At 39.1% G+C, this 27,193-nt stretch overlaps 2 protein-coding genes across 2 annotated transcripts; one reads left to right on the top strand and one right to left on the bottom strand.

Moving 5' to 3' along the window:
- Positions 1–3,157: 3,157 nt before the first annotated feature.
- LOC131936216 (zinc finger protein 62) lies at positions 3,158–8,398 on the bottom strand. The gene is made up of 2 exons (XM_059293128.1): positions 8,344–8,398; positions 3,158–6,256 (listed from the first exon to the last, which is right to left on the bottom strand). Exon 2 carries the CDS (start codon positions 6,245–6,247, stop codon positions 4,958–4,960), a length of 1,290 nt encoding a protein of 429 aa, XP_059149111.1. The 5' UTR covers positions 6,248–6,256; positions 8,344–8,398; the 3' UTR covers positions 3,158–4,957.
- Positions 8,399–11,910: 3,512 nt separating this feature from the next.
- Positions 11,911–25,842, top strand: LOC131936183 (uncharacterized). The gene is made up of 11 exons (XM_059293096.1): positions 11,911–11,998; positions 12,843–13,033; positions 15,878–15,925; positions 16,542–16,629; positions 19,116–19,365; positions 19,806–20,001; positions 20,728–21,019; positions 21,499–21,530; positions 22,564–22,624; positions 23,735–23,863; positions 25,512–25,842. The coding sequence occupies exons 2-11, from the start codon at positions 12,893–12,895 to the stop codon at positions 25,586–25,588; spliced, it is 1,314 nt and encodes a 437-aa protein (XP_059149079.1). The 5' UTR covers positions 11,911–11,998; positions 12,843–12,892; the 3' UTR covers positions 25,589–25,842.
- The last annotated feature ends 1,351 nt before the right edge of the window (positions 25,843–27,193 follow it).

Here is a 27,193-nt window from a genome sequence, read left to right on the forward strand (position 1 = left end):
AGTTTTAACTTTCTTCCAAAAAATAATAATAAATCACTCTGTTTAATGCCGCCTGATATAGATCCTAAGGCCCCCCCCTTCTCGTCGCCCTCCTCCCACCCCTCTGCACGAAACTGAATGTTAATTTTGTTATACCAAGACAAGTAGGCCTACATATAGAGTTTCTTCCAGGCATCTCTATGGGGGGGGGGGGGCAAGCTCCCCCCCGAAAACGAAATGAAATTTATATAATTTATAGAGAAAATATATACTTTTAGCAGTGTCTATGGTTTAACAACTACTTGCTATATATCTATAATATAAGCGGCTAGGTAGTATGTCAGTCCGTCAATGCCAAGATTTTCGAACCATCGTACCAAGTAAACATCGTAAACATCGTACCATGCTCTACTTTTAAACTGCACCACAGTGTCTTATTATAAACATTAGAGAAATGTTTTTTTTTGTGTATAGGTGACAGTTTTTACTCTTTCGCATAACGTACAGAAAATATTAAATAAAAGCACATTGCTAAAATATATTAAACGAATCAATGTAAAATACTATTTTCGTTTAGTTTCATTGAAAAATCGGATACATTTTAATAACATTGGGTCGAAAAAACTAATGAATTAAAATATTTTATAATTTTGACAGGGGAGGTAATTTAAAAAAATCAACTCTTAATGATTTAAGGTAGTTTTTAGCGCAATTTCCATTCTGGAGAATTGCGTTTATGTCCGCAGCTTTAAGTCGTATCTCCTCCTCAACGAAGCAATATCGAGGACTAGTTCCAAAGCAAAAATGTTAAGCAAGTTCCGAGGATGATTGTGGGCCAAAAAAATTCCTGGAATTTCTTCCTGAATTTCACGGAAAAGCCAAAAAACCTCGAAAAAATACAGTTTTTGGCCCATATTTCGGCAACCAGACCACTTAGCGACTTAAAACATTTACCAATCGATTCCTGCCATAATTTAAAACAATATTGCCGAAGAAAGTTTTCAAAAATATCCTTTCGTTCGGTCACTATTTTTTTTTAAATTACATTATACATCATACATTACAGTACTATATAGCAAAATCGGCAGTGGAAGGCGAAGGAGGACGAGGGTAAATCATGTGACCTGGCTGGCTTATCACTAGCAGCTAACTGCGCGGGCTGGCTTAGCAGCGAACTGCGCGAGACGAAGGCGAAGGAGGAGGATTCATGTGACCTGGCTTTGTCACCGTGTGTGCTTTACGCTACGACAGAGCTGTTTTTAGATAACATAAGAAAATTGCGCTTAAATTTTCACTAGACCTTTTAATAACTTGTTTTAATACTACCGCCTTAATTATTTTATGTTACGGTTCATAATTAAAACAGAAAAATGTTAGGATTGTTTATTTTATTTTCTAATTAGTCTGTGATCTCTCAAAATCACTATTTTTTATTTTGCGGTGTTATCTATCTATTATACTACTAAAACTCAACTTTGTTTACATGTTTGAATATTTATTTCTTTGATTCGGTACTGCAAGGAAACTGCTCTATATGGGGAGGTGTAAAATAGTATGTAGGTAGAGAACAATTTTTGATTGCAGACAGACTGTTAATCACACATTTATTTAAAGACGTTAATTAATTTATTGATTTATTCATAGGTAGATTAACCACATTAATTTTAAAGTTTTAAAACAATGGCTTAACTTTGACTGAATAGTGACGTTTGATAACTCATTTTTTGTTTGTCTGTTTTTTTTAAATTTGTTATTGGGGAGAATCTGCATTATGTGTAGAGCTGTAAAATAGGATTTTGGGTGGTAAATATTTTTCTTTCTTAAACACACTGTTAATTACAAACTAATTTAAAGCCGTTAATTTATTAATATATTCATTGGTATATTAACCACATTAATTATAAAAGTTTAGAACAATAGGTATAGTAATAGTAAACAGATTTTTTCTTACAACAATGTTAACAATTATTTTTTCTTACGGCTTATATGTGAATGATAAAGTTGACTATCAGGTCCTCGCGGGGCACAGGGCAGGTGAAGTAGAGTTCACCTGTTTCTATGGTCTCAGCATATGAAGGGATAGTTTGGTCAGAGCCATGCTCGGCCGGAATCGTTTTTTTTTTAAATACAAACATTTCTGAGACTTGGCGGGGCACTGGGCAGGTGAAGTAGAGTTTTTAAAATATAGAAAACGTCTTTTTGAATGTGGGGTCTGGTTATTTTGGGATGATAAGTGCTGACAGACGTGATGTCATTTATGGATGACCCCCGAAACCCACACTTATCTAACTAGATAACGGGTAGTCTAGTCAATATTAAAACAGATTGTGAAATTTTAGAGAATGCTGGAAAGCGTCTAACTGGGCGCGGACGCCTAGGAAAGCGTGATGTTTTTTGTTTTTTTTTTTGCATTTGCGTTATCTTTTGTGTTTAGTTCTGTTCCCAAGTTGATACATTTAAAAAAGATTCACCAAGGCGGAGCGCGGGTATGCAGCTAGTTTATATATAGGTCGCCCGATTGTTTTTTTTTTTTACAATAATGGATCCTATGTTAAAGGCCTATAGGTTAAGAAAACAAATAAGATATTGTTAAAATATGTGGTAGTGGTCTTGGAAAATGTAATAGCCTATAGGCTGAGGAAAAGTAAAAATATCCAATTTCTCTGTTAATACATCTGCATATTTTCAACAATGGTATTAAATCAAAATTTAATTGTGTTGAAGTAATATGAACATGTGTATGTCACTATGTAGGGTGTGACAAGGTAGTGTAAAATGTGATATTGGATATATTCATATAAGTTTTTTCAAATTGTTTACAGTACCCATGATTAGAAAGACACTACATTTCTTTTGCAGTTGAATTAGTATAACAATTAACATATTTTAAAATAAATGTACTAATAATTTGCAGAAAAATATTTATAAATTTATACTGTTAGAAAAGTCAAATGTTAACTTTACATCACATGCCAAGCAAGCCTTTGTTGTCTGACACTGACCTCAACTACCTGGCATGTTAAGGCATTCAATAATCAGAAGAGGGTCAAATAAACCCCAGCATTCAACACACAGAGGTCTTATTGGAATTAATAATGTTAGAATACAGACATTGGTAGTAAAACACTAAAACTAGAAAGAATTCGATAGATTTAGTTAGCAATTTTTATTTCATGAAACAACCCATAGCAATTTACTACAGTAACATTTTCATTAAAATGTTTTAAAAAATAAAGAAAATAAAATTAAACACAACACAGCGTAAAATATGCTAAAAATAGGATACCAAAAATATCTATAACTATTACAGTCTTTATTGCCTTTTAGTTTGTAACTTGTATGTGGTGTGACTGTTTGCAAATAGAAAAGAAAGTGGGATAGTGTCAAGCATTAGAAACTGATAGTTGTTTTAAGGAATGAACCCACTTACACTTCTCAGGCTGACACTAAAGAAAAAATTGAACTATAAATGTTTAGCTGCAAGGATGGTCTAAATTGGCTAGTTCTACTATTATAATTTATAAGAAAAGTCAGCTATTACCTTTTAATTCCAATCAAACGTATGCAATGAACTTTAATTTAGCAGTTTTTGCATAAATACCAAAATACAGACAAGTGACCTAGAAGTAGAACTAAAACATGCTATCCTATAATTAATATATACAGATTATGAATGAATTGAAGATTAAAATGTTTTCTATTTGTGTTTCAATATTTGAACAATTGAACACAACAAAGCATAAATTATACTAAAAATACAATACAAAAATGTCAAAACATAACCACTGCAGGTTTTGTCTTCTTGACTTTTAATTTATAACTTGTATGTGGTGTTAATGTTTCAAGCATTAGAATCTGACAAAGATCAACTATAAATGTATAGCTGTAGGAATGGTAAAAAATGGGTAATTTTACTATTATAATTTACTAGCCATCGGTACCCGTGAATTATAGGCCTAAATATTTTTAATATTATACATGTTTGAGAAAAATAGCGTATAAAATAGTTATTGGTCAAAATGCAATGTACTTTACTACACGTTGAACAATATTAGTGACCATGCAAATAAATAACTAAATAGCTAAAACTCCAATACATTTAAAATAACATAGGCTACCAATACCTTTTAGAAAAATAAAAGCAAATTAAAGGCTATACATTATTAGTCAACAGAACACCATATTAAATCCATACACTGATTAGGAGACTTAATGATTCCATTAAACACAAATGATCATTATGTTGTTTAAAATAATGTGTTTTAGTTTGACCAAGAAATTTTGATATATTTCACAGCGTACATCTTGAAAAGTAGATTTAAGAATCTAGATCTAAATCAAGTTTGAATGAAGTAGTTCATTTCTTTATATTCTAAAATCAGAAGATGATATCATTAGTGTTGTGTTCTTTCCATAGTGTAAACATGTAGCATGTGACTCATTGTTTATTGCGTTCTTGTCACAACTATAAAGACTTTTCCAGTTGTATAATTAAATTTTAAAATTGCGTTTCTACATTCAAAAGAGAAGTGTGCTTTTAAATATAAGGATTAAGAACAATCTGCTTTTACCTTTTAACTACATTAAAATTTATGCAATGAACATTTTGCAATATTTGCATATATATATATATATATATATATATAAATATATATAAGTGACCAAGAAGTAGAACTTACAGATTATCCTATTATTAATATATATTAATTAAAATAATGTTAACATATGATTAATCGCTATTTTCCGTAAAGTTTTCATGACAAACATCAGATTTATATAATTTATCTCTAGCATGATTATCTTTGTGCATACTTAAACTAGAACTGGATGAAACATTTTTATGACAAACATCACATTCATATGGTTTATCTCCTGAATGATTTCTTTTGTGTGTATATAAACTAGAACTGAGAAAACTTTTAATAACAAACATCACATTCATATCGTTTAACACCAGAATGAACAATTTTATTGTGGCTTAGACCAGAACTTTTTTATGTTTACTTAAACTAGAACTGTCTGAGAACTTTTTATGACAAACACCACATTCAAATGGTTTATCTTCTGAATGAACTATTTTATGGTGGCTTAGACCAGATTTGTGTGAAAACCTTTTATGACAAACATCACATTCAAATGGTTTATCTCCTGAATGAAGTCTTTTGTGTTCCGTTAAATACGAATTCATAGAAAACTTTTTATGACAAACATCACATTCATAATGTTTAACTAGTAAATGTATTTTTTTGTGGCTGCTTAGAGCAGAACTATTAGAAAACTTTTTATGACAATCATCACATTCATATGGCTTATCTCCTGAATGAACTCTTTTGTGTATTGTTAAATGAGAATTGCTAGAAAACTTTTTTTGACAAACATCACATTCAAATGGTTTATCTCCTGAATGAACTCTTTTATGTGTATATAAATGAGAAGTGTAATAAAACTTTTTATGACAAACATCACATTCATGTGGCTTATTTCTAGAATGAACTTTTTTATGTTCATTTAACCTAGAACTATCTGAAAACCTTTTATGGCAAGCATCACATTCAAGTGGCTTCTCCCCTACTTGAGCTTGTTTATTCAAGTTAGATCTTTGAAAAAACTGTTCATGATGATCATGAGGATCAACAGACAGATATGTTTTGTCTTCAGAGAGTTTTAGCTTTTCTTCAAGTTCATTTTGTTGTTTGTCCTTAAAATCTAAACATTTTGTCCATAAATCTGGTTTTATATCTTTGTCGGTTGATAAAGTTTCTAATTCTGGATTTATATCTTCAGTAGATGATAAAGTTTCAAATTGTGGTTTTATATTTTCACTAGTTGATAAAGTTGTTAATTCTGGTTTTATATTTTTGTTGGTTGATAAAGTTCCTAGTTTTAGTTTCATATCTTCACTAGTTGATAACATTGCTAATTCTGGTTTTACATCTTCAGATCTTGTACACACTGCTGATAAAGCAGGTTTCGTATGTTCATGAATTAAAAATCCGGCTTTTACACCTTGAGAAGTTAGAAATGTCATATTGTGTTTTCCATCATAAAAAAATGAAAATGGTGTACATTCTTGCTTTGTGTCTTTAGAAGATGAAAATTCTTGCATAACAGTGTTTTTAACATCCTCTGAAGTTAAAAATGATAATTCTGTTTTTATGTCAAAAGAAGATGAAAATACTGTAGATAGAAGTGGCTTCACATCTTCAGAATTTGAAAATTCTTTTAACTCATCAGACGGTATATCTAAATCAGCAGATGCCTCACCCATGCTGCATTGCTGAGGATTAAATATTTAAATGTTAAAGTGGTGATTATATATCCAAAACAAAGTATATGATATATAAACATAAAAAGTTGTGCTGGCTGGTGTACGTATGGGCAGTCTTTTATTATATTTATCTAAACGACACTGGAAGAAATATAACAGAAAAAGGATGGCCACACATTGTCTTTTATAATATAATAAAGGTATACAAGAGGCCCATTAAATATTTTAAAAATCATACATGGCATAGTTACAATTATTATAGTTATAAAATCTATCCTGTTTGGTTTTTTTTGGACTTTACTAAAGATTGGATGTATTTGATGTTTTTAATATTTTTGGTAACTAAATGAAAATTTAAAAAGAAAACAAAAAAAAATATTTGGTTTTCATGTGTAATGGTGACATAAACAATGGCATCCTGCTATTGGATAGGCTAGCAGACATTTTATTGTACACATTGTACGCGAAAAAAAAAGGAAAACTAGGTCATGGGGTTTAAATTTGCATTGTTATTTAAAAACTTGGTAGAATATTTATACCGGTGTCTGATAATGGAATCTTCTTTAAAAAAGAGGTGTTATGTTACTGGTAGTTACACACATGGCTGGCTAATGTAGTCAATGCTAGCCCTGTCCCTAACCCCATCCCTGGTCCTACCATACGCCTAACCCTAATTTTTTACCATAAAAATAGTTGAGATTATAATGCTACTAACAACCCAACACACCTATTTTAATTTTATGGAAGAGTCTATTATCGGACATCGGTATCTATGATCATCCAAAATCTTTATCTGCAAAGTTTTGTAAACAAAAAACTATCGATCACAAGAGTTCCTGTATACAGCCAATCAATGTTTGTCTTACGAAAGTGAAACATCGGGTTATAACTTAGGCTTGATGAAAATAAATAGAAATGATGTTAATGTAGCCATAAACTCACCAAATTATTTTACAGTTCTCTGGATTTGCAACTTTTATAGGCCATAATAGGCTAACATTAATTCTAAAAATATTAGGCATACTTTATTAGATTAGGCCTACATTTCTGAATTATTTTTAGACTTAGGCCTAAGTTTTTATTTCTTATTTTTCCCATCACTTTAATTGCAAAATTTAAAAAAAGCATGCTTTTAATCCATGTCAACAATATGATTATGATGGAAGGATTCTCGTCAACTCGTTCGTCCCCATTAATGAAAACGAAACCGTGCCGACATCTTTGAATCTAGATCTAGATATCTAGCTGACCTAGATCTAGTATTTTAAGATTAGATCAAAAGATTCAAAACTCTAACAGTTTGAGTTAGAGTCTAACTAAATCGCTTCAACTTAGTGACTTAGTTAGACTTAGATCTACTTAGAATCCCCGGTAATCTATCGTTTTGGGTACGTAAAATCGCCCGCGGCTATTAATGTACGAAAAAGTTACCTCATTGTCAAGGCTTTAGTAGAAGTATATTGTGATATATTTGTGTCCAATATTATAGATAAATGAATAATAAACCTAAATCAATGGCTAAATATATCAATATATGCCAGAAATTAACTTTAAACAGCAGTGTTTGCGAGCAAGATTTGCTATATAAACAGCAGCCATTTGTAAAATAGAGTGGCTTCCCCCTGTCTCGCGCTATATCCGCTATAAAAAAAACTTAAACAAGATGGCTGCTATAGTAAATGAGCATGGTTGCATCTGTTGGAAACATCGCGTCTTCATTAATTACTGAAAAGTTTTAATTCAATTGTTTAAAAACAGGTACATAAATGAAACAAAGAAACATTTTTGTATTTTAAAAAACATAAATCCTCCTCAAAGTGTGAAATAATTATTAAAATTTAAGGAGTCACCTGTTTTTCACATTACTAGACTCTAGATCTAGTCGCGGGCGATTTTACGTACCCAAAACGATAGATTACCGAATCCCCCCTTAGATTGGGCCGTGATATAAAACAAACCCGCAAGCTGTGAACCGAACGGCCTTGGCATAGGCCAGTGCGGGATGGTTTTTTCTCGGATGATAATAATAATTAAGGATTTTAAAAAATATTCTAGATCTAGACTCTAGATCTAATCTAGATTCTAGATCAACTTACTCGTATATCTGTTTTGTTGCTAGACTCAAGATGGTAAAGAAAGTTTTTAAATACACTTCAGTACTCTTCAGCCAATTAAGAATAAAAATATGTAGATCTAGACTAGGCCTATTCACCTTTTATTAAGTCGCATTATAACTCTTTTATATATATATCTATGTATGGTGATATATATATATATATATATATATATCTATATATATCTATAATATATAGGCCTATATATATATATATATATATATATATATACACACACATATATATATATAGCTCTTGTTTGTATAGCATTCTATATGCAAGGCGACATGGATCAAAAGGGCTGTCAGACCATGAGACAGACATAGCAGATGGCTTTCAAAAGAAAAAAATGTAAATCAATGTTAGTTTCCATATATGGGCTCTCGATAAAATAGTTACTGAGGAAGATCTTGAGAACATTGAACAAGAAATGGAGGTTGCAATAAATGCAACGTCATCCTCAGCTAACACATCTACTGCCGTGGCGGAACGTCCAGACCAGCTGCGTGACAATAATGTGGCCAACAGATTCTGTATAGTTTGTGAAAAACGTTGTAGTGCAGCTCATTCTTTTGGATCCTGTGGCAACGATGTCCATGCTATTTGTGGAATACCCAATGAAGCAGACGAAGGGTACGGAGGGAACATTACCTGCAGATTGTGTCACAACAAACAAGCCATCATGGAACACAGATTAGCAGCTCATACTGGCTTGCAAACTCAAGGTGCTAAGATGCTTAAAACATCAAATACAAAATTTAAAGATGGTGAAGTGGGTGACAATGTACGCATCCGTATTCCAGATGTTGACAGAGGTCACGGTGATCCCCGAAGCGTGATTGCAGTTGTCATGAGCGTCGAGGGCGGTTTCTACAAATTAGGAACGGAACATGGTGTTCTAAAACAACTGTATGCAAGAAGTGAGTTTTCAATTCTTCACGAAAAACTGCTCTTATTGTCGTCAGTTGGCACTAAGGAAAAATCACTACGAACCATTGCATCTTCTCAATCATTGACTGGGGGCCAAGGCTACACTCGCTGCAATTGCACAACTAAGTGCACAATAAATCGCTGCAAGTGTAAAAATAACAAGCTACTATGTAATTCTAAATGCCATAAAAGTTCAACTTGTTATAACAAATGATGATATTGATAGATTGAGACTATAGTACAATAAAAAATTTGAATGTTTCTGTCATTTACTTTAATTAATAATCAATAAAGACTTAATTTCATGATCCTTACGGCATTAAAAAAAAACAACAAAATCTGCTCATGATCTACTAATTCGGACTTTGGCCGGTTGTCCCTAGCCAGATGATCTTCTAATTAAGACTTTGGCCGGTCCACTATGGCCAGTCCGCGGACTGGCCGGCCAAAGGCCGAAATCAAGTGCTATTTCAGACTTTGGCCGGTACATCCTGGCCAGTCTGCGGATTGGCCGGCCAAAGGCCGAAATCAAGCAAAGTTTCGGACTTTGACCGACCTATGGAAGGCGATATTGGCCAATGCGCGGATTGGCCGGCCAATCCTAGCATTGGCCGACTTCGGGCTTTGACCGTAACATATATATATATATATATGTATATATATATATATGTTACGGTCAAAGCCCGAAGTCGGCCAAAGCACGCATTGTCCAATGTCGCCTCCCATTGACCGGTCAAATTCGGAAAGTTTATTTGATTTCGGTCTTTGGTCGGCCAAATCCGCGGACTGGCCATGGTGGACCAAAGTCTGAAATGGCTCTTGATTTCGGCCTTAGGCCGGCCAGTCCGAATTAGAAGATTATCTGGCTAGGGACGACAGGCCAAAGTCCGAATTAGAAGATCATGAGCTGATTTTGGATTTTCATACCGTAAGGATCATGAAATTAAGTCTTTATTGATTATTAATTAAAGTAAATGACAGAAACATTCAAATTATATTATTGTACTATAGTCTCAATCAATATTATCACTTTTTACAACGAGTTGAACTTTTATGGCATTTAGAATTACATAGTAGGAGAGGTATAGCGAGATGGGGGGGGGGGGGCGGGGGGGGGAGACGACACATTTCCCCGGGCGCCGACCTTAGAAGGCGCCAAAATGGGTTGTAAAAAATAAATTGAAAGGTTGAGAGGTGGTGCAAATCGAAAGTTATGGGGGGGGGGGGGGGGGGCTGCAAATTGAAAGTGAGGGGGGAGCAAATCGAAATCATGAGGGGGGGGGATGGGCTTAGGAGTTAGCCCCTAAGCCTTTAGGCTTAAGGGTAAGAGATAGTCCAAGAAAATAGGTAAAGCAAGGCACTAAGAGCAGTGTATCTTATTAGGTGCCAAGTCAGCAGAAAATAAACAGAAAACAGTTTATTTCCCCTCAAAAGGAAGAGAACATTTATAATCTCATGTGAGATGATCAAAGCATGTTGCGTATTTGCTGAAATTATATTCCCTGTGACCTAAAATGGATAAAATAAATAAAAATTAGTAAATAATATAGCTCTGTTGGGCTATTAAATTAAAATGTAAAACCTGATTTATAGGCCTAATTATAGCAATATTTTAAATTATAAAGATATCTACTTATTTTTAATTTATTTCAGAGGGTTAGATAATAACATAGTAAAGGTAGAGCATATTGATTGACTGTTGCGCATCTTAAACCACCTGTAAAGACTAAATGAAGTAAAAAAATTGCAAAGGAGAACGCTTATTATAAGGCCTATTTAAATATTTGAAAAATTGAAAGCAACTTGAATTGTTCCCTTAATTTAGCCAGACAATGTGTGGCCTTCCTCTTTTTGTTAAAAGTCCTCCAGTGTCGTGAAGATGGATTGCATTTAGATACATATAATAAATGACGAAATCATGACTACCCATCCGTACACCAGCCAGCACAATTTTTTATGTTTATATATTATATACTTTGTTTTGGATATATATTTTTCGTGGTACTTTAGTGCATAGGTCTAATTGTCTCTAGTCATGCAACTCTCTGGTATTAAAGTTTTAAAGTACCAGAAAAAAGCATATAGACAGTTTTAATAACAATTTTATGTAATAATGCACTAAAAGGAGAAAATAAATGATTTACTGTAAATATATAACAATGAACTGCTATTTAAATATCTAAAAATTAAAGCTATATTAGATTTTATATACCTTTACTAGATGAGAAGCGATACACGCTTTTGGTTTTAGTTCTTTGAATAGTTGTTCATTATCAATATTTATTGAAGGAGATTTATTTTCTTATTTTTAGTGCATTATCACATTAAAGCTTGTTATTATGAGAAGTTGGTCCGTTAGAAGTGGTCGAAATTTCGCTCTACACTTTCGATCTGTATCGAACAAAGACAGACACAAGAACGACATACAGACAGAGGCAAGTTAAGTAAAAGCATGTAACAACAAAGTTTAATTTATTAAACAGCACTATTATACACGTCATACAACTATAACTTAGCATTGCGCACGTTAATAAAACACGGTTTTCACACTCAAACACAACTGAGGTTTTAAAACTTTCGTTCAGTTTGGTGCGCACTAAAAAACATTGCCACGCCGTCTCCCCTAGATAAACATGGTAATATGAAGCACATCTCAAACCATCTGACATAGATCTAGATCAAAGATACCATCGAAAAATAATATAAGGTCAATTTGTTGTTCTTACCTATATTAAGTTAGATATTCTAATATAAAGATTTTTGAATAAAGGTAGCGTAGAGATAAACAAATCTAAATCGATTCTTGAATCTAGAACTAGATTCTAACAGCTATTCGAAGATAACAGCAAACCGGAACAATACGTAAAATGATAAAATCCGTATAATCTAGATCTAGGCTTAGAATGGCAGTGTTGTTGATTAAATGAATCTTCTTTAGACCTAGCGATCCAATGGGCTGATGAAGAGTTCTTGAACTCGGAAGAGGATGTGTGGTCAGCACTTTGCTCAGCCGACTATACTTTCCCTAACAAGAGCTAGGTACCCATCAGAGCTGGGAGGTCTCAGGGACGGTCTACTGACTTGGACGCAGATACGAGCTCAACACTTTCGGATAAGCAGCCAAGCTCTCTACCACTTAGGCCATGCCGTCCTTAGTAGACATAGTAGGAAACTTTCGGTTATGTTGGTGCCTTAGTTAGTCTAGTAGCATGGCCAAGTCTAGAATCTTTCGGTTATCATACCGGGTAGCAAAGATGAAAACAGATTTAAAATTTAAAGCGAAAACGGGGCTTCTCCAATTGAATATATTAATCCTTCTTAAACTCTTCACTGAACGCTTGCAAGGTATTTCGTCGCCTAGAAACAGGCATTGAGGCATGTACCAAGGCACATCCGACATAGTGACGCATCTATCTTTAGACCAAACTTTAACCCAAAGTCCACAATAAACACAGGGCTTACATTCGATACGACTTTGGTATCGCCCAGGTGGTATAGCTAATCGAGTACCGTAATTACTAATTTAAATTAATGCTTGGATGACTTGACAGGACCAGATTGTAAGAGCCAGACGTACGTAGGGTGGAATAAAGAGGTCAACATGCAGCAGACGGTGAATCAGCTTCGCGCGCCCGAGCTCGCTCCCTGCCCTAACATGAACGACATGACCCCTAGGGGTGGGGCGTGTGCTGGGGTCAGGCAACAGAACCCCTCTGGGGCGAAGAACTGTCAGTACTGGACGGTGAGACGCAGGGTTGATGTAGCTTTGTTGTTGTCTGGTGTGTTGTTGTCTGGTGTGTTGTTGTTGTCTGGTGGTGTGTTGTTGTCTGGTGGTGTGTTGTTGTCTAGTGGTGTGTTGTTGTCTGGTGGTGTGTTGTTGTCTAGTGGTGTGTTGTTGTCTGGTGGTGTGTTGTTGTCTGGTGGTGTGTTGTTATCTGGTGGTGTGTTGTTGTCTGGTGTGGTGTTGTTGTCTGGTGTATTGTTGTCTGGCGTTGTTGTCTGGTGGTGTTGTCTGGTGGTGTTGTCTGGTGGTGTGTTGTTGTCTGGTGGTGTTGTTGTTTATTGGTGTGTTGTTGTCTGGTGGTGTGTTGTTGTCTGGTGTTGTTGTCTGGTGGTGTTGTCTGGTGTTGTTGTCTGGTGGTGTGTTGTTGTCTGGTGGTGTTGTCTGGTGGTGTGTTGTTGTCTGCTGGTGTGTTGTTGTCTGGTGGTGTGTTGTTGTCTGGTGGTGTGCTGTTGTCTGGTCGTGTGTTGTTGTCTGGTGGTGTGTTGTTGTCTGGTGGTGTTGTCTGGTGGTGTGTTGTTGTCTGGTGTTGTTGTCTGGTGGTCTGTTGTTGTTGTCTGTTGGTGTTGTCTGGTGGTGTTGTCTGGTGGTGTGTTGTTGTCTGGTGGTGTGTTGTTGTCTGATGTTGTTGTCTGGTGGTGTTGTCTGGTGGTGTTGTCTGGTGGTGTGTTGTTGTCTGGTGGTGTGTTGTTGTCTGGTGTTGTTGTCTGGTGTTGTTGTCTGGTGGTGTGTTGTTGTTGTCTGGTGGTGTGTTGTTGTTGTCTGGTGGTGTGTTGTTGTCTAGTGGTGTTGTCTGGTGGTGTTGTCTGGTGGTGTGTTGTTGTCTGGTGGTGTGTTGTTGTTGTCTGGTGGTGTGTTGTTGTTGTCTGGTGGTGTGTTGTTGTCTGGTGTTGTTGTCTGGTGGTGTTGTCTGGTGGTGTGTTGTCTGGTGGTGTGTTGTCTGGTGGTGTGTTGTTGTCTGGTGGTGTGTTGTTGTCTGGTGGTGTGTTGTTGTCTGGTGGTGTGTAGTTGTCTGGTGTGTTGTTGTCTGGTGGTGTGTTGTTGTCTGGTGTGTTGTTGTTGTCTGGTGGTGTGTTGTTGTCTGGTGGTGTGTTGTTGTCTGGTGTATTGTTGTCTGGTGGTGTATTGTTGTCTGGTGGTGTGTTGTTGTCTGGTGATGTGTTGTTGTTGTCTGGTTGTGTGTTGTTGTCTTGTGTGTTGTTGTCTGGTGGTGTATTGTTGTCTGGTGGTGTGTTGTTGTCTGTTGGTGTGTTGTTGTTGTCTGGTGGTGTGTTGTTGTTGTCTGGTGGTGTGTTGTTGTCTGGTGTGTTGTTGTTGTCTGGTGGTGTGTTGTTGTCTGGTGTATTGTTGTCTGGTGGTGTATTGTTGTCTGGTGGTGTGTTGTTGTCTGGTGATGTGTTGTTGTTGTCTGGTTGTGTGTTGTTGTCTTGTGTGTTGTTGTCTGGTGGTGTATTGTTGTCTGGTGGTGTGTTGTTGTCTGTTGGTGTGTTGTTGTTGTCTGGTGGTGTGTTGTTGTTGTCTGGTGGTGTGTTGTTGTCTGGTGTGTTGTTGTTGTCTGGTGGTGTGTTGTTGTCTGGTGTATTGTTGTCTGGTGGTGTGTTGTTGTCTGGTGGTGTGTTGTTGTCTAGTGGTGTGTTGTTGTCTAGTGGTGTGTTGTTGTCGGGTGGTGTGTTGTCTGGTGGTGTGTTGTTGTCTGGTGTGTTGTTGTTGTCTGGTGGTGTGTTGTTGTCTGGTGGTGTGTTGTTATCTGGTGGTGTTGTCTGGTGGTGTGTTGTTGTCTAGTGGTGTTGTCGTTGTCTCTTGGTGTGTTGTTGTTGTGTGGTGTGTTGTTGTTGTCTGGTGGTGGTGGTGTTGTCTGGTGGTGTGTTGTTGTCTAGTGGTGTTGTCGTTGTCTCTTGGTGTGTTGTTGTTGTCTGGTGTGTTGTTGTTGTCTGGTGGTGGTGTTGTTGTCTGGTGGTGTGTTGTTGTCTGGTGTGTTGTTGTTGTCTAGTGGTGTGTTGTCTCTGACTTTTGTGTGTACTTACGTTTAGTTTTTTTTGTTATGCTTAGAGTAAACTTATTTTTAGTATGTTTTTAATTTTTAGTGTGTCTTTATGCCTACCTTTTTTACTTATGTTTAGAGTCTCTATGGGGAACATGACATTACCCCATCCCCGGTTAATTACCCCCGGACATCCCCCCCCTCGATTTAGACATGGTATATTGCTCCGGAAGTAATGTGGGAGGGGGGGGGGGGGGGTAACTGACAGGGTATGATTAATAACCTAGACCCGTCTCTATGATAATATGTTAATAAGTCCGATGGGTTTAGTGTCTCTATGTTGACTGTGTCCTTATGTTTGGTGTGTCTTTAAATTTTTTTGCCGTTGGGTTTAGTGTCTCTATGTTGACTGTGTCCTTATGTTTGGCGTGTCTTTAAATTTTTTTGCCGTTGGGTTTAGTGTCTCTATGTTGACTGTGTCCTTATGTTTGGTGTGTCGTTAAATTGGTTTGCCGTTGGGTTTAGTGTCTCTATGTTGACTGTCCTTATGTTTGGTGTGTATTTAAATTGGTTTGCCGTTGGGTTTAGTGTCTATATGTTGACTTTGTCCTTATGTTGGGTGTATCCATATATATTACCATATCTCGCAATAGTGAACGACTATAATATAAATTTTGTTAGTCTGTGCGTGCATGAACTGTCAAGTCCACAAAATGAATTTCTTATAATAGAAAAAAAAATAGAAGTGATAATTTTTCAAGCAGTTGTAATTTTGTTTTCTTACAAAACTTCACAAAATTCTTCTTTCCTTGTGTTAATGTTAGAGTACTCCCGGGTGGGAGCAAGACACGATCCCAATGGACTCCGTGAATGTGAGTTGTCATCCATCACATGTCATTTGAATGTCATTTGTCGCTTGAAATATGATCTCCATTGTCAGTTCACCTGCTATCATGTGACATTTCACCCGTCTGTCACACACAGGTCCCTCAACTGCCACTTTAATGTCACACACAGGTCCCTCAACTGTCACTTTAATGTCACACACAGATCCCTCAACTGTCACTTTAATGTCACACACAGGTCCCTCAACTGTCACTTTAATGTAACACACAGGTCCCTCAACTGTCACTTTAATGTCACACACAGGTCCCTCAACTGTCACTTTAATGTCACACACAGATCCCTCAACTGTCACTTTAATGTCACACACCTGGCTTTAAAGTGTCACCCATTTGTCACTCAAATGTCACTAGTATCATCTACATTCTAGTTATGAATCTCGTTTACATGTCTCAGTTATTTCCTGTAAATGTCATATGATAACTTTGTTTTTCACGTACAAACATGATGACTTTATCAACTCTTCGAACACACGACTCTTTATATACTACATTTATAAAGTTTGTTTATAAGTTACCTTCATAATCGAAGTTTGATTTCAGAAATCGAATACACTTATTAACACACTTTTATTATAAACTTCAGCTGGAAGATCTCAATTATAACCAGTATCGATACCAAGTCTATGCCAAGCCAACCGACTACCAATGCCATACTCATCTGAGCACCAAAGGTATCGATTCCAAATATTTCTTTCATTGGTCATTACCTGCTTATTTCAGTCGTGTCGTCCTATGGTTGCTTGTTTGATCAGGCTTAAACTACATCAAAACGACCGTCATTCTGTTGTCAGATAACTGTCTTAGTCACAACATTCATTGGTCATTACCTGCTTATTTCAGTCGTGTCGTCCTATGGTTGCTTGTTTGATCAGGCTTAAACCACATCAACACAACCGTCATTCTGTTGTCAGATAACTGTCTTAGTCACAACATTCATTGGTCATTACCTGCTTATTTCAGTCGTGTCGTCCTATGGTTGCTTGTTTGATCAGGCTTAAACTACATCAACACAACCGTCATTCTGTTGTCAGATAACTGTCTTAGTCACAACATTCATTGGTCATTACCTGCTTATTTCAGTCGTGTCGTCCTATGGTTGCTTGTTTGACCAGGCTTAAACTACATCAACACAACCGTCATTCTGTTGTCAGATAACTGTCTTAGTCACAACATTCATTGGTCATTACCTGCTTATTTCAGTCGTGTCGTCCTATGGTTGCTTGTTTGATCAGGCGTAAACTACATCAACACAACCGTCATTCTGTTGTCAGATAACTGTCTTAGTCACAACATTCATTGGTCATTACCTGCTTATTTCAGTCGTGTCGTCCTATTGTTGCTTGTTTGATCAGGCTTAAACTACATCAACACGACCGTCATTCTGTTGTCAGATAACTGTCTTAGTCACAACATTCATTGGTCATTACCTGCTTATTTCAGTCGTGTCGTCCTATGGTTGCTTGTTTGATCAGGCTTAAACTACATCAACACAACCGTCATTCTGTTGTCAGATAACTGTCTTAGTCACAACATTCATGGGTCATTACCTGCTTATTTCAGTCGTGTCGTCCTATGGTTGCTTGTTTGATCAGGCTTAAACTACAACAACACAACCGTCATTCTGTTGTCAGATAACTGTCTTAGTCACAACATTCATTGGTCATTACCTGCTTATTTCAGTCGTGTCGTCCTATGGTTGCTTGTTTGATCAGGCGTAAACTACATCAACACAACCGTCATTCTGTTGTCAGATAACTGTCTTAGTCACAACATTCATTGGTCATTACCTGCTTATTTCAGTCGTGTCGTCCTATGGTTGCTTGTTTGATCAGGCGTAAACTACAACAACACAACCGTCATTGTTGTCAGATAACTGTCTTAGTCACACCATTCTATTTTACTTACACTTTGACAACCATTGAAACAGTTTTCTGAATTGGATCCGATAAGGCTCTACGACTCAGTATTGAAGTTATTGGTTCGTTAACTAGGCGTGGCCCAGCGTGGCCCAGGGCAGTAGCGTAGCAAGGGGGGGGGGGGGCGGGGGGCCCTGGCGCCGACCTTAGGGGGCGCCAAAATGGGTTGGTAAAATAAATTGAAATGTTGATGGGGGGGGGGGTGGGGGTGGAAATCGAAAGTTTGAGGGGGGGTGCAAATCGAAATCTTGAGGGGGGGGGGGTGCAAATCGAAAAGTTTGTCCCCGGGAAGGGTCGCTACGCCTCTGGCCCAGCGTGACCCAGCGCTAGAATCCATGCTGGTCCCAAAGATCGCGAAATCGTAACCCGTTCATTTCCCCACCAAACCCGCCCTACCCCTACCCACACTTTCCAACATCCTAACTTAGTAAGGCATAACGCAGGGCGACGACGTCAATTAGCCTGTCAACTTTCACCAGTTCAGCAGCCGGAATTTTTCGTGAAGGAAACAATCGATTTTTCACTCGGTTGAGTTATGAGCATTCGAGTCGGTTATACGCTATATTGAACAACAGACGGGTAATTAATTAATAACAACAGTGTAAATAAGCAATCCAATCCACATCTCTGTGGTTTGGGGGTCATTAAACGACAATATTTTGTTTACAACACCCATTTTGTGCACTTCCTACCCCTGCATAATCCTGTGTGATTAAATAAGCGATCTGACATAGCTCCTAGCGCCTCTCGTTATCTCACCACCCCCACCCCCAACCGATCAATTAATCCAACCATCTGCCCCCACCCCAACCGATGGATTAGTTCAACCATCTACCCCCATCCCCACCCCCAACCGATAGATTAATCCAACCATCTACCCCCACCCCCACCCCCAACCGATAGATTAATCCAACCATCTTCCCCCACCCCCAACCGATCAATTAATCCAACCATCTTCCCCCACCCCCAATCGATGAATTAATCCAACCATCTGCCCCCACCCCCAACCGATCAATTAATCCAACCATCTTCCCCCACCCCCAATCGATGAATTAATCCAACCATCTACCCCCACCCCCACCCCCAACCGATAGATTAATCCAACCATCTTCCCCCACCCCCAACCGATCAATTAATCCAACCATCTTCCCCCACCCCCAATCGATGAATTAATCCAACCATCTACCCCCACCCCCACCCCCAACCGATCGATTAATCCAACCATCTGTCCCCACCCCCAGCGCCTGAAAGAGTCTACGTGCCGCCCAACACGGACATCCGGGCCCTCCGCCAGACGACATACATCCCCCTCCTGCCGACCAAGCCCGGGGGTGAGAGGGAGGTCACATTCCCCATGACGCCCCAGACCCTTGGGCAACCGGATGTGACGACAGCCTGCTGTGTGCCTGTCATCCCCTGCAACCCGGGTTTCATGAACCTGACCCCTCACGTTCTGCCCGACCCCCGCTGCTACTGTGATTCTCATCTCAAGTAAGTTTAATTAACCCCCGGCTACGAACTTTAATAAATCAAATTGACCCCCCACCCAGCCTACTTCAAATAGTTATAATTGACCTACTTCAAGTAAGATTGCCTGACCGCCTGCTCTTTAACTCGACTATTTACTTGAGTGCAAGCCCCCACCTTATACACAACACGACCTGTTCCGCTAAATACAAGCCCCCACCCTATACACAACTCAACCTCTACACCTAGGTGCAAACCCCCACCCTATACACAACTCAACCTCTACACCTAGGTGCAATCCCCCACCCTATACACAACTCAACCTCTACACCTAGGTGCAAGCCCCCACCCTATACACAACTCAACCTCTACACCTAGGTGTAAGCCCCCACCCTATACACAACTCAACCTCTACACCTAGGTGCAAGCCCCCACCCTATACACCACTCAACCTCCACCCCTAGGTGCAAGCCCCCACCCCAGCTGGTGCCCCGGAGGATCGACATAGTGGCAGAGATGGAGACCCTGAAGACGCCCCGAACCTCCCCCTTCTGTGGCTATAACGCCCTCCCGCCCGCCCAGCAGTTCATGATGCCCCCCTCCAACCACCCAGGGAACGCCTGCTCTGGCTTCTATGCCACCTTCCCACCCCCCAACCAGGTACGAGCTTTCAGTTTTGTACCGTAATTATTGATTAGCCGTACCCACATACGGGTCGAATGTACACGGAGGCACACACTTGTAAAGTAAGGGTCTGGCTATTTGTAAATATGTGTGAAGGTGAAAAATAAAGGGGATGGCTTACATAATGATAAATAGTGACGTCGTTGCCTAGCGGTAGAGCGCTAGACTGCTAACCCGAAAGCCTCGAGTTCTGATGGGCACCTAACTCAAGTTAGGGAGAAATAAAGGCGGCTGGGCATAAAGCTGACCACACTGTCCCGACGTCACTGAAACAGATGTACTCTTCTGTATCTACCTCACGAAAAGGAAAAAAACGATGAGATATCAATATTTAAACTACCAGCGATGGTGATTCTCTGTATGCTTCTACAATATGGCTTGTAAGTCTACGGTCTCCAAATCTGCTAGCTGCATAGTACGAGAACTAGAAGTTGTGACCTACTTACACGCCCTATTATTAGGGTCAGGGTTAGAAATCAGGGCCAGGGAGAGTGGTATCAGTTACGTGGCTAGGGAACTTGTTATGTTTAGGGAAAGGGGCCATGGCTAAGTTTAACCAGCATTTCTTGCTGATTTAAACTAGTGTAGTTTATTAACCAGTAACCTTCCCGAGCGACGTCATGTATTTTATTGTAAACCCTAATCTTACCCTAACCTGATGTAACCGAGTGTACGTTGTTAACCAGTAACCCTTGTGATTAGCTCTACGGGCAACAAGGCATGCAGTCATCCGGCCCACCGGTCATGCAGTCATATAACCAACAAGCCATGCAGTCATATAACCAACAAGTCATGCAGTCATATAACCCGCAAGCCATGCAGTTGACCCCGATGCACCCTGACCCCAATACCGCTTCCATGAGTACGTGCGCCAACGTGTCGTCCAATACTCAGCTGAATGAACCATCCCAACAAGCCGTGGGTTCGGGCCCAGGGCAGACTGAGCCTGGGCAGTGCTTTAATGGCGGAAATGAATACGTCAGTAACATCAACGGTGAGGAAAATAATGTTTACTACAAGTTTAGGGTTATTTCTGGGTTATGGTTAGTATAGCTTTAACCATGAAATTACAATTTGCTATTTTAAAAAAAAATTTAAGAACTAAAACAAACATATTTGTTGACTAGCATCGTTATAAAGTTATAATATGCAGGGAGAAATGTAATTACCCTTTCACATTATTGGTAAATAAGGTGAAGTAGAGCTCTTCTGTATTTCTAATATAAAGTTTATGAAAACATGTGATTGTGTGATCAGCATTACGGCCAGTTGTCTCCTCTTAATTTGATAACCACCCAGACGGGTTAGTGATGAAATGCTCTTTTACGCGACCACATTCTCCCATCTTTTGTTTGACAATAATTTTCTGAATTTTTTTTCATTGAAAATATGTTTCTGTTTTTTTGTTTTAAGTATATTTATTTATATACGTTTGATTGAAGATAATTTTCTGATTTTTGTTCCTCTCAATAGATGGATTAAATCCTAGAGGAGGTCCGGACTCGGTGAGTTTCATAACATCACCTGCTGACATCATTGTAACAAACATCACCTGCATACATCACTGTAACAAACATCACCTGTATACATCACTGTAACAAACATCACCTGCATACATCAGTGTAACAAACATCACCTGTAGACATCACTGTAACAAACATCACCTGTATACATCACTGTAACAAACATCACCTGCATACATCAGTGTAACAAACATCACCTGCATACATCAGTGTAACAAACATCACCTGCATACATCAGTGTAACAAACATCACCTGCATACATCAGTGTAACAAACATCACCTGCAGACATCATTGTAACAAACATCACCTGCATACATCACTGTAACAAACATCACCTGTATACATCACTGTAACAAACATCACCTGCATACATCAGTGTAACAAACATCACCTGTATACATCACTGTAACAAACATCACCTGCATACATCAGTGTAACAAACATCACCTGCATACATCAGTGTAACAAACATCACCTGCATACATCAGTGTAACAAACATCACCTGCATACATCAGTGTAACAAACATCACCTGCAGACATCATTGTAACAAACATCACCTGCGGACATCACTGTAACAATCATCACCTGTATACATCACTGTAACAAACATCACCTGTAGACATCAGTGTAACAAACATCACCTGTATACATCACTGTAACAATCATCACCTGTATACATCACTGTAACAAACATCACCTGTAGACATCACTGTAACAAACATCACCTGTAGACATCAGTGTAACAAACATCACCTGCGGACTTCACTGTAACAAACATCACCTGTAGATATCACTCTAACAAACATCACCTGCATACATCACTAACAAACATCACCTGCAGACATCATTGTAACAAACATCACCTGTAGACTTTAGCAAACATCACCTGCAGACATCATTGTAACAAACATCACCTGCATACATCACTGTATCAAACCTCACATGATTTGATAACTCAGCTCTTTGACTTTTGATTTGATGACTTAACTCTTTGACTTGATTCCATCACAGAAATGCCTGGTGCCAGAAACGTTTAGATTTGCCGACCGCGTTCAGAGGTTGACAGAAAGCAGTAAGTGCTAACTAGACTCGCTTGTCTATCTCAAGTGCTTAAAGCATACTCGACTATTCTAAACACATAATTTACATTGTCTAAAACATAATCAGCCCTTTCCTTAACATTAACAGCCCGTTCTGCAATAATCTGCTTTGTCGTATTATCTGCCATATGTTAGTAACGTCTGCCTTTTTCGAACAGTCAGCCCTGTGATAAGCTGCTCTGCCCTGTCAAATATAATATGTCCTGTGATAAGCTTCTCTGCCCTGTCAAATATAATATGCCCTGTGATAACCTTTTCTGCCCTGTCAAATAAAATATGCCCAGTGATAACATTCTCTGCCCTGTCAAATATTTGTCTTGTAATAACATTCTTTGCCCTGTCAAATATAATATGCCACGTAATAACATTATCTGCACTGTCAAATATAATATGCCCTGTGATAACATTCTCTGCCTTGTCAAATATAATATGCCCTGTGATAACATTCTCTGCCTTGTCAAATATAATATGCCCTGTGATAACATTCTCTGCCTTGTCAAATATAATATACCCTGTGATAACCTTTTCTGCCCTGTCAAATAAAATATGCCCAGTGATAACATTCTCTGCCCTGTCAAATATTTGTCCTGTAATAACATTCTTTGCCCTGTCAAATATAATATGCCATGTAATAACATTATCTGCCCTGTCAAATATAATATGCCCTGTGATAACATTCTCTGCCTTGTCAAATAAAATATGCCCAGTGATAACATTCTCTGCCCTGTCAAATATTTGTCCTGCAATAACATTCTTTGCCCTGTCAAATATAATATGCCATATAATAACATTATCTGCCCTGTCAAATATAATATGCCCAGTGATAACATTCTCTGCCTTGTCAAATATAATATGCCCTGTGATAACATTCTCTGCCTTGTCAAATATAATATGCCCTGTGATAACATTCTCTGCCCCATACACATATAATGTATCCACTCTTATATATAATATAAGCTACCCAGTGATCTGCCGTGCCTTAACACAATCTTTAAACACAATCTGCCCTGCCTTAACACTTTAAACACAATCTGCCCTACCTTAACACTTTAAACACATTCTGCCCCCCCCCCACCTGACAGAGATGGAGACGCAGGAACAACGCGATATCCGGCTCCGAACGATGTACGGCTCCTACGGCTCCTACCTGCTAGCGAGGGTCACACCTAGGCGCAACTTGCTCGGCCCACCCAACAACATCTTCCTTCAGGGTAGGTCTCACTCGTGGGCAGTAGGTCAATAGGTCCATGAGGGTAGGTCTCACTCGTGGGCAGTAGGTCAATAGGTCCATCAGGTTAGGTCTCACTTGTGGGCAGTAGGTCAATAGGTCCAGCAGGGTAGGTCTCACTTGTGGGCAGTAGGTCAATAGGTCCATCAGGGTAGGTCTCACTTGTGGGCAGTAGGTCAATAGGTCCATCAGGTTAGGTCTCACTTGTGGGCAGTAGGTCAATAGGTCCAGCAGGGTAGGTCTCACTTGTGGGCAGTAGGTCAATAGGTCCATCAGGGTAGGTCTCACTTGTGGGCAGTAGGTCAATAGGTCCATCAGGGTAGGTCTCACTCGTGGGCAGTAGGTCAATAGGTCCATCAGGGTAGGTCTCACTCGTGGGCAGTAGGTCAATAGGTCCATCAGGGTATGTCTCACTCGTGGGCAGTAGGTCAATAGGTCCATCAGGGTAGGTCTCACTCGTGAGCAGTAGGTCAATAGGTCAATCAGGGTAGGTCTCACACGTGGATAGTAGGTCAACAGGTCAATCAGTGTAGGTCTCACACGTGGATAGTAGGTCAACAGGTCAATCAGGGTTGGTCTCACTCAGGGGCACTGGGTAGGTCAATAGGTCAATCAGGGGAGGCCTCCCTCGTGGATATTAGGTCAAGAGGTCATTCAGGGTAGGTCTCCCTCGTTGGTAGTTGTTAGGTCAAGAGATCGTCAGGGTAGGTCCCACTCGTGAATAGTAGGTCAAGAGGTCCAGCAGGGTAGATCCTTACACAAGGAGTAAGCTAAGTAGGACCTTTAGAAAGGTCTTACTCGTTCCCTGCGGTTAGTAGTTTGGTCAAGGGGTAAGTTAAGTTGGTTCTTCTATGAAAGATATAACTGGTTCCCCAAGGCTAGTACTTGGATCAGTTAGATGGTTAGGTGGTTAGGTGGTTAGACGTTGCCTTGTTGTCATCTGTTTTCATTCTCGCATTATTTTTACTGTCTTCTGTCATCTTTGTTGTCATCTGTCATCTTTGTTGTCATCTGTCATTATTGTCACCTGTCAACTCTGTAGTTATTACTGTTAACATCAGTCATTGCTGTTGCCATCTGTCATCTTTGTTGCCATCTGTCATCATTAATTACTGCTATTGCCTGTCATCTCTGTTGTTATTTTTAGTCACTGTCCCCCGCCCCCCGTCTTCACCGTTGTCATAGTGTAATCTCTGTGCTTCATCAATTACGTTAACAATCTTCACGTATGTCACCTGCTATCATCAATGTCTCCTGTCATCATCAATGTCACTTGTCATGTTCAATGTCACATGTCATCAGGAATGTCACATGTCATCACCAATGTCACATGTCATCATTTATGTCACCTGTCATCTTAAATGTCACATGTAATCTTAAATGTCAGGTGTTATTATCAATGTCGCCTGTCATCATCAATGTCACCTGTCCTCCCCAATGTCACCTTTCATCAACAATGTCACCTGCCATTAGCAATGTCACCCGTAATCACCAATGTCACCTGTCATCAGCAATGTCACGACTTGTCATCAGCAATGTCGCCTGTCCTCCCCAATGTCACCTGTCCTCCCCAATGTCGCCTGTTATCAGCATTGTCACCTGTCATCACAAATGTCACCTGTCATCTACAGGTAACGGCTTCCAGTGGAGCCACCCCCAAAACGTCAATCAGATGTGTTACGTGCTATCAAGAAACACGCGGTGTTAACAACAAAAAACAAATATCCAATGTTTTACAATCCCTAGGCTCAATGAGATCGATATGTCCATCTTGACATAATAGTAGATCAACCAAAACTCTTAGTGTAAACTATCAGTGTATTCTAAATCTTAAAACTTCAACATACAAATTATATGACTGTTTGACTTGATGGGGAAAAAAATAAAAGAAAAAATATGTTTTGTTGAAGAGAAACTCGTCTTTTGTGCTGTGCCATCAACTCATGACAAAATAAAAACTAACTTAACAAAAATAATGTTTATTTTTCTTTCCTTGAGACGTTGACTATAGATTCATATCATATGGCGTCGCTAGGCCGGGTGTTACCAAGTGCGGCACCTCATGGTGTCATTCCCCCTTTTTTTTCACATTAAATTTTGCAGCTTGTGTCACCCCCCCCCCCCCCCCCCCCCAACCCGGCAAAAGCTTTCTTGTTAACATTTAATACATTTAATACTAATGATGTTTATCTATAATAGTTTGTTAATACAGCTGGGTATTATGGTGCCCTCACACCCCCCACCCTCGTTGTTGGGATCGTCATATTGTACTTAAAATACTTTTTACCCATTCAACGAACTGACAAAGACATATTTTTTCAATATTTCTCGCAATTATTTGTCTTGGTGTCACCCCCCCCCCCAAATGGTGTCACCCCTGCCCCAGCCCCCACCTCGCGACGCCTCTGTGTGTGTTCATGTTTCCAGTTGACGAAATGTTTTTTTTTTCGGTCAAACAATTCCAGTGTAAGACAAAAAATGAACACCACAATTATGCTAGACTGCCAACCCAAGAGTCTCGAGTTCGAATCCGGGTTCAAATCAGTGGGGCGTCCCTGAGTCCACGCGAGCTGGGCATAGTGCTGACCACACTATCCCTTCATATGCCGAGGTCAATGAATCGGATGAACTCTACTTCATCTGCCCCATGTGTCTTGGGCACGAACGGGATTAAGAAGAGAAGATTTTCAAATTTAGTAGCTTTTCAAATATCATCCATAGCTTCCTAACTGCTACAACTGTTTACAGTTACAATTTCTATTTTCTTTTTAAGCCGATACATTTGTCCAGGGTTTCTAGAATTATAATTTAACGAGCGTATCATACGCCGCTATTTAGTTGTTTTATTTTCTACTTTTCAGTAATTCATAATTTGTGAATTCGACAGTACCAATGCTGCCACTGAAAATATTTGCTTTAAAACACTATCAGTAAATCGTTAAGAAAGTTACTACCCCCACCCTCCTTTCCCCCAACCCCTATCCTACACCCCCCCCCCCCCCGTGAAAGCAGCCTACTCTTAGTTACCTTCCTTAAGTTTAAAATCATTTGAAACTAAATTATCTGCCCCTAATAGCCGTCACTAAACCCGGCTCTACGATTGTAAAGATTTAGCGTGAACCACAGCTCACCAGACCATGTAGGCGCGGGGTGGTAGGGAGCAAGCTTACAGCTCTCCAAGAAGAGAATTATATTTATAGATATGAGTGAGGAACGACGAGGCCGAATGGTAGAGCGTTTTGATGCTAGCCCCATGGTCTCGAGTTCGGATCTCGGTTCGGACTGGTGAACTTCGGACGTCCCTTCGGAGTCT

This window comes from Physella acuta, unplaced genomic scaffold (assembly GCF_028476545.2).
Source record: "Physella acuta isolate Inbredline_101_S28 unplaced genomic scaffold, ASM2847654v3 ptg000171l, whole genome shotgun sequence".
NCBI classification, from domain to species: Eukaryota; Metazoa; Mollusca; class Gastropoda; family Physidae; genus Physella; species Physella acuta.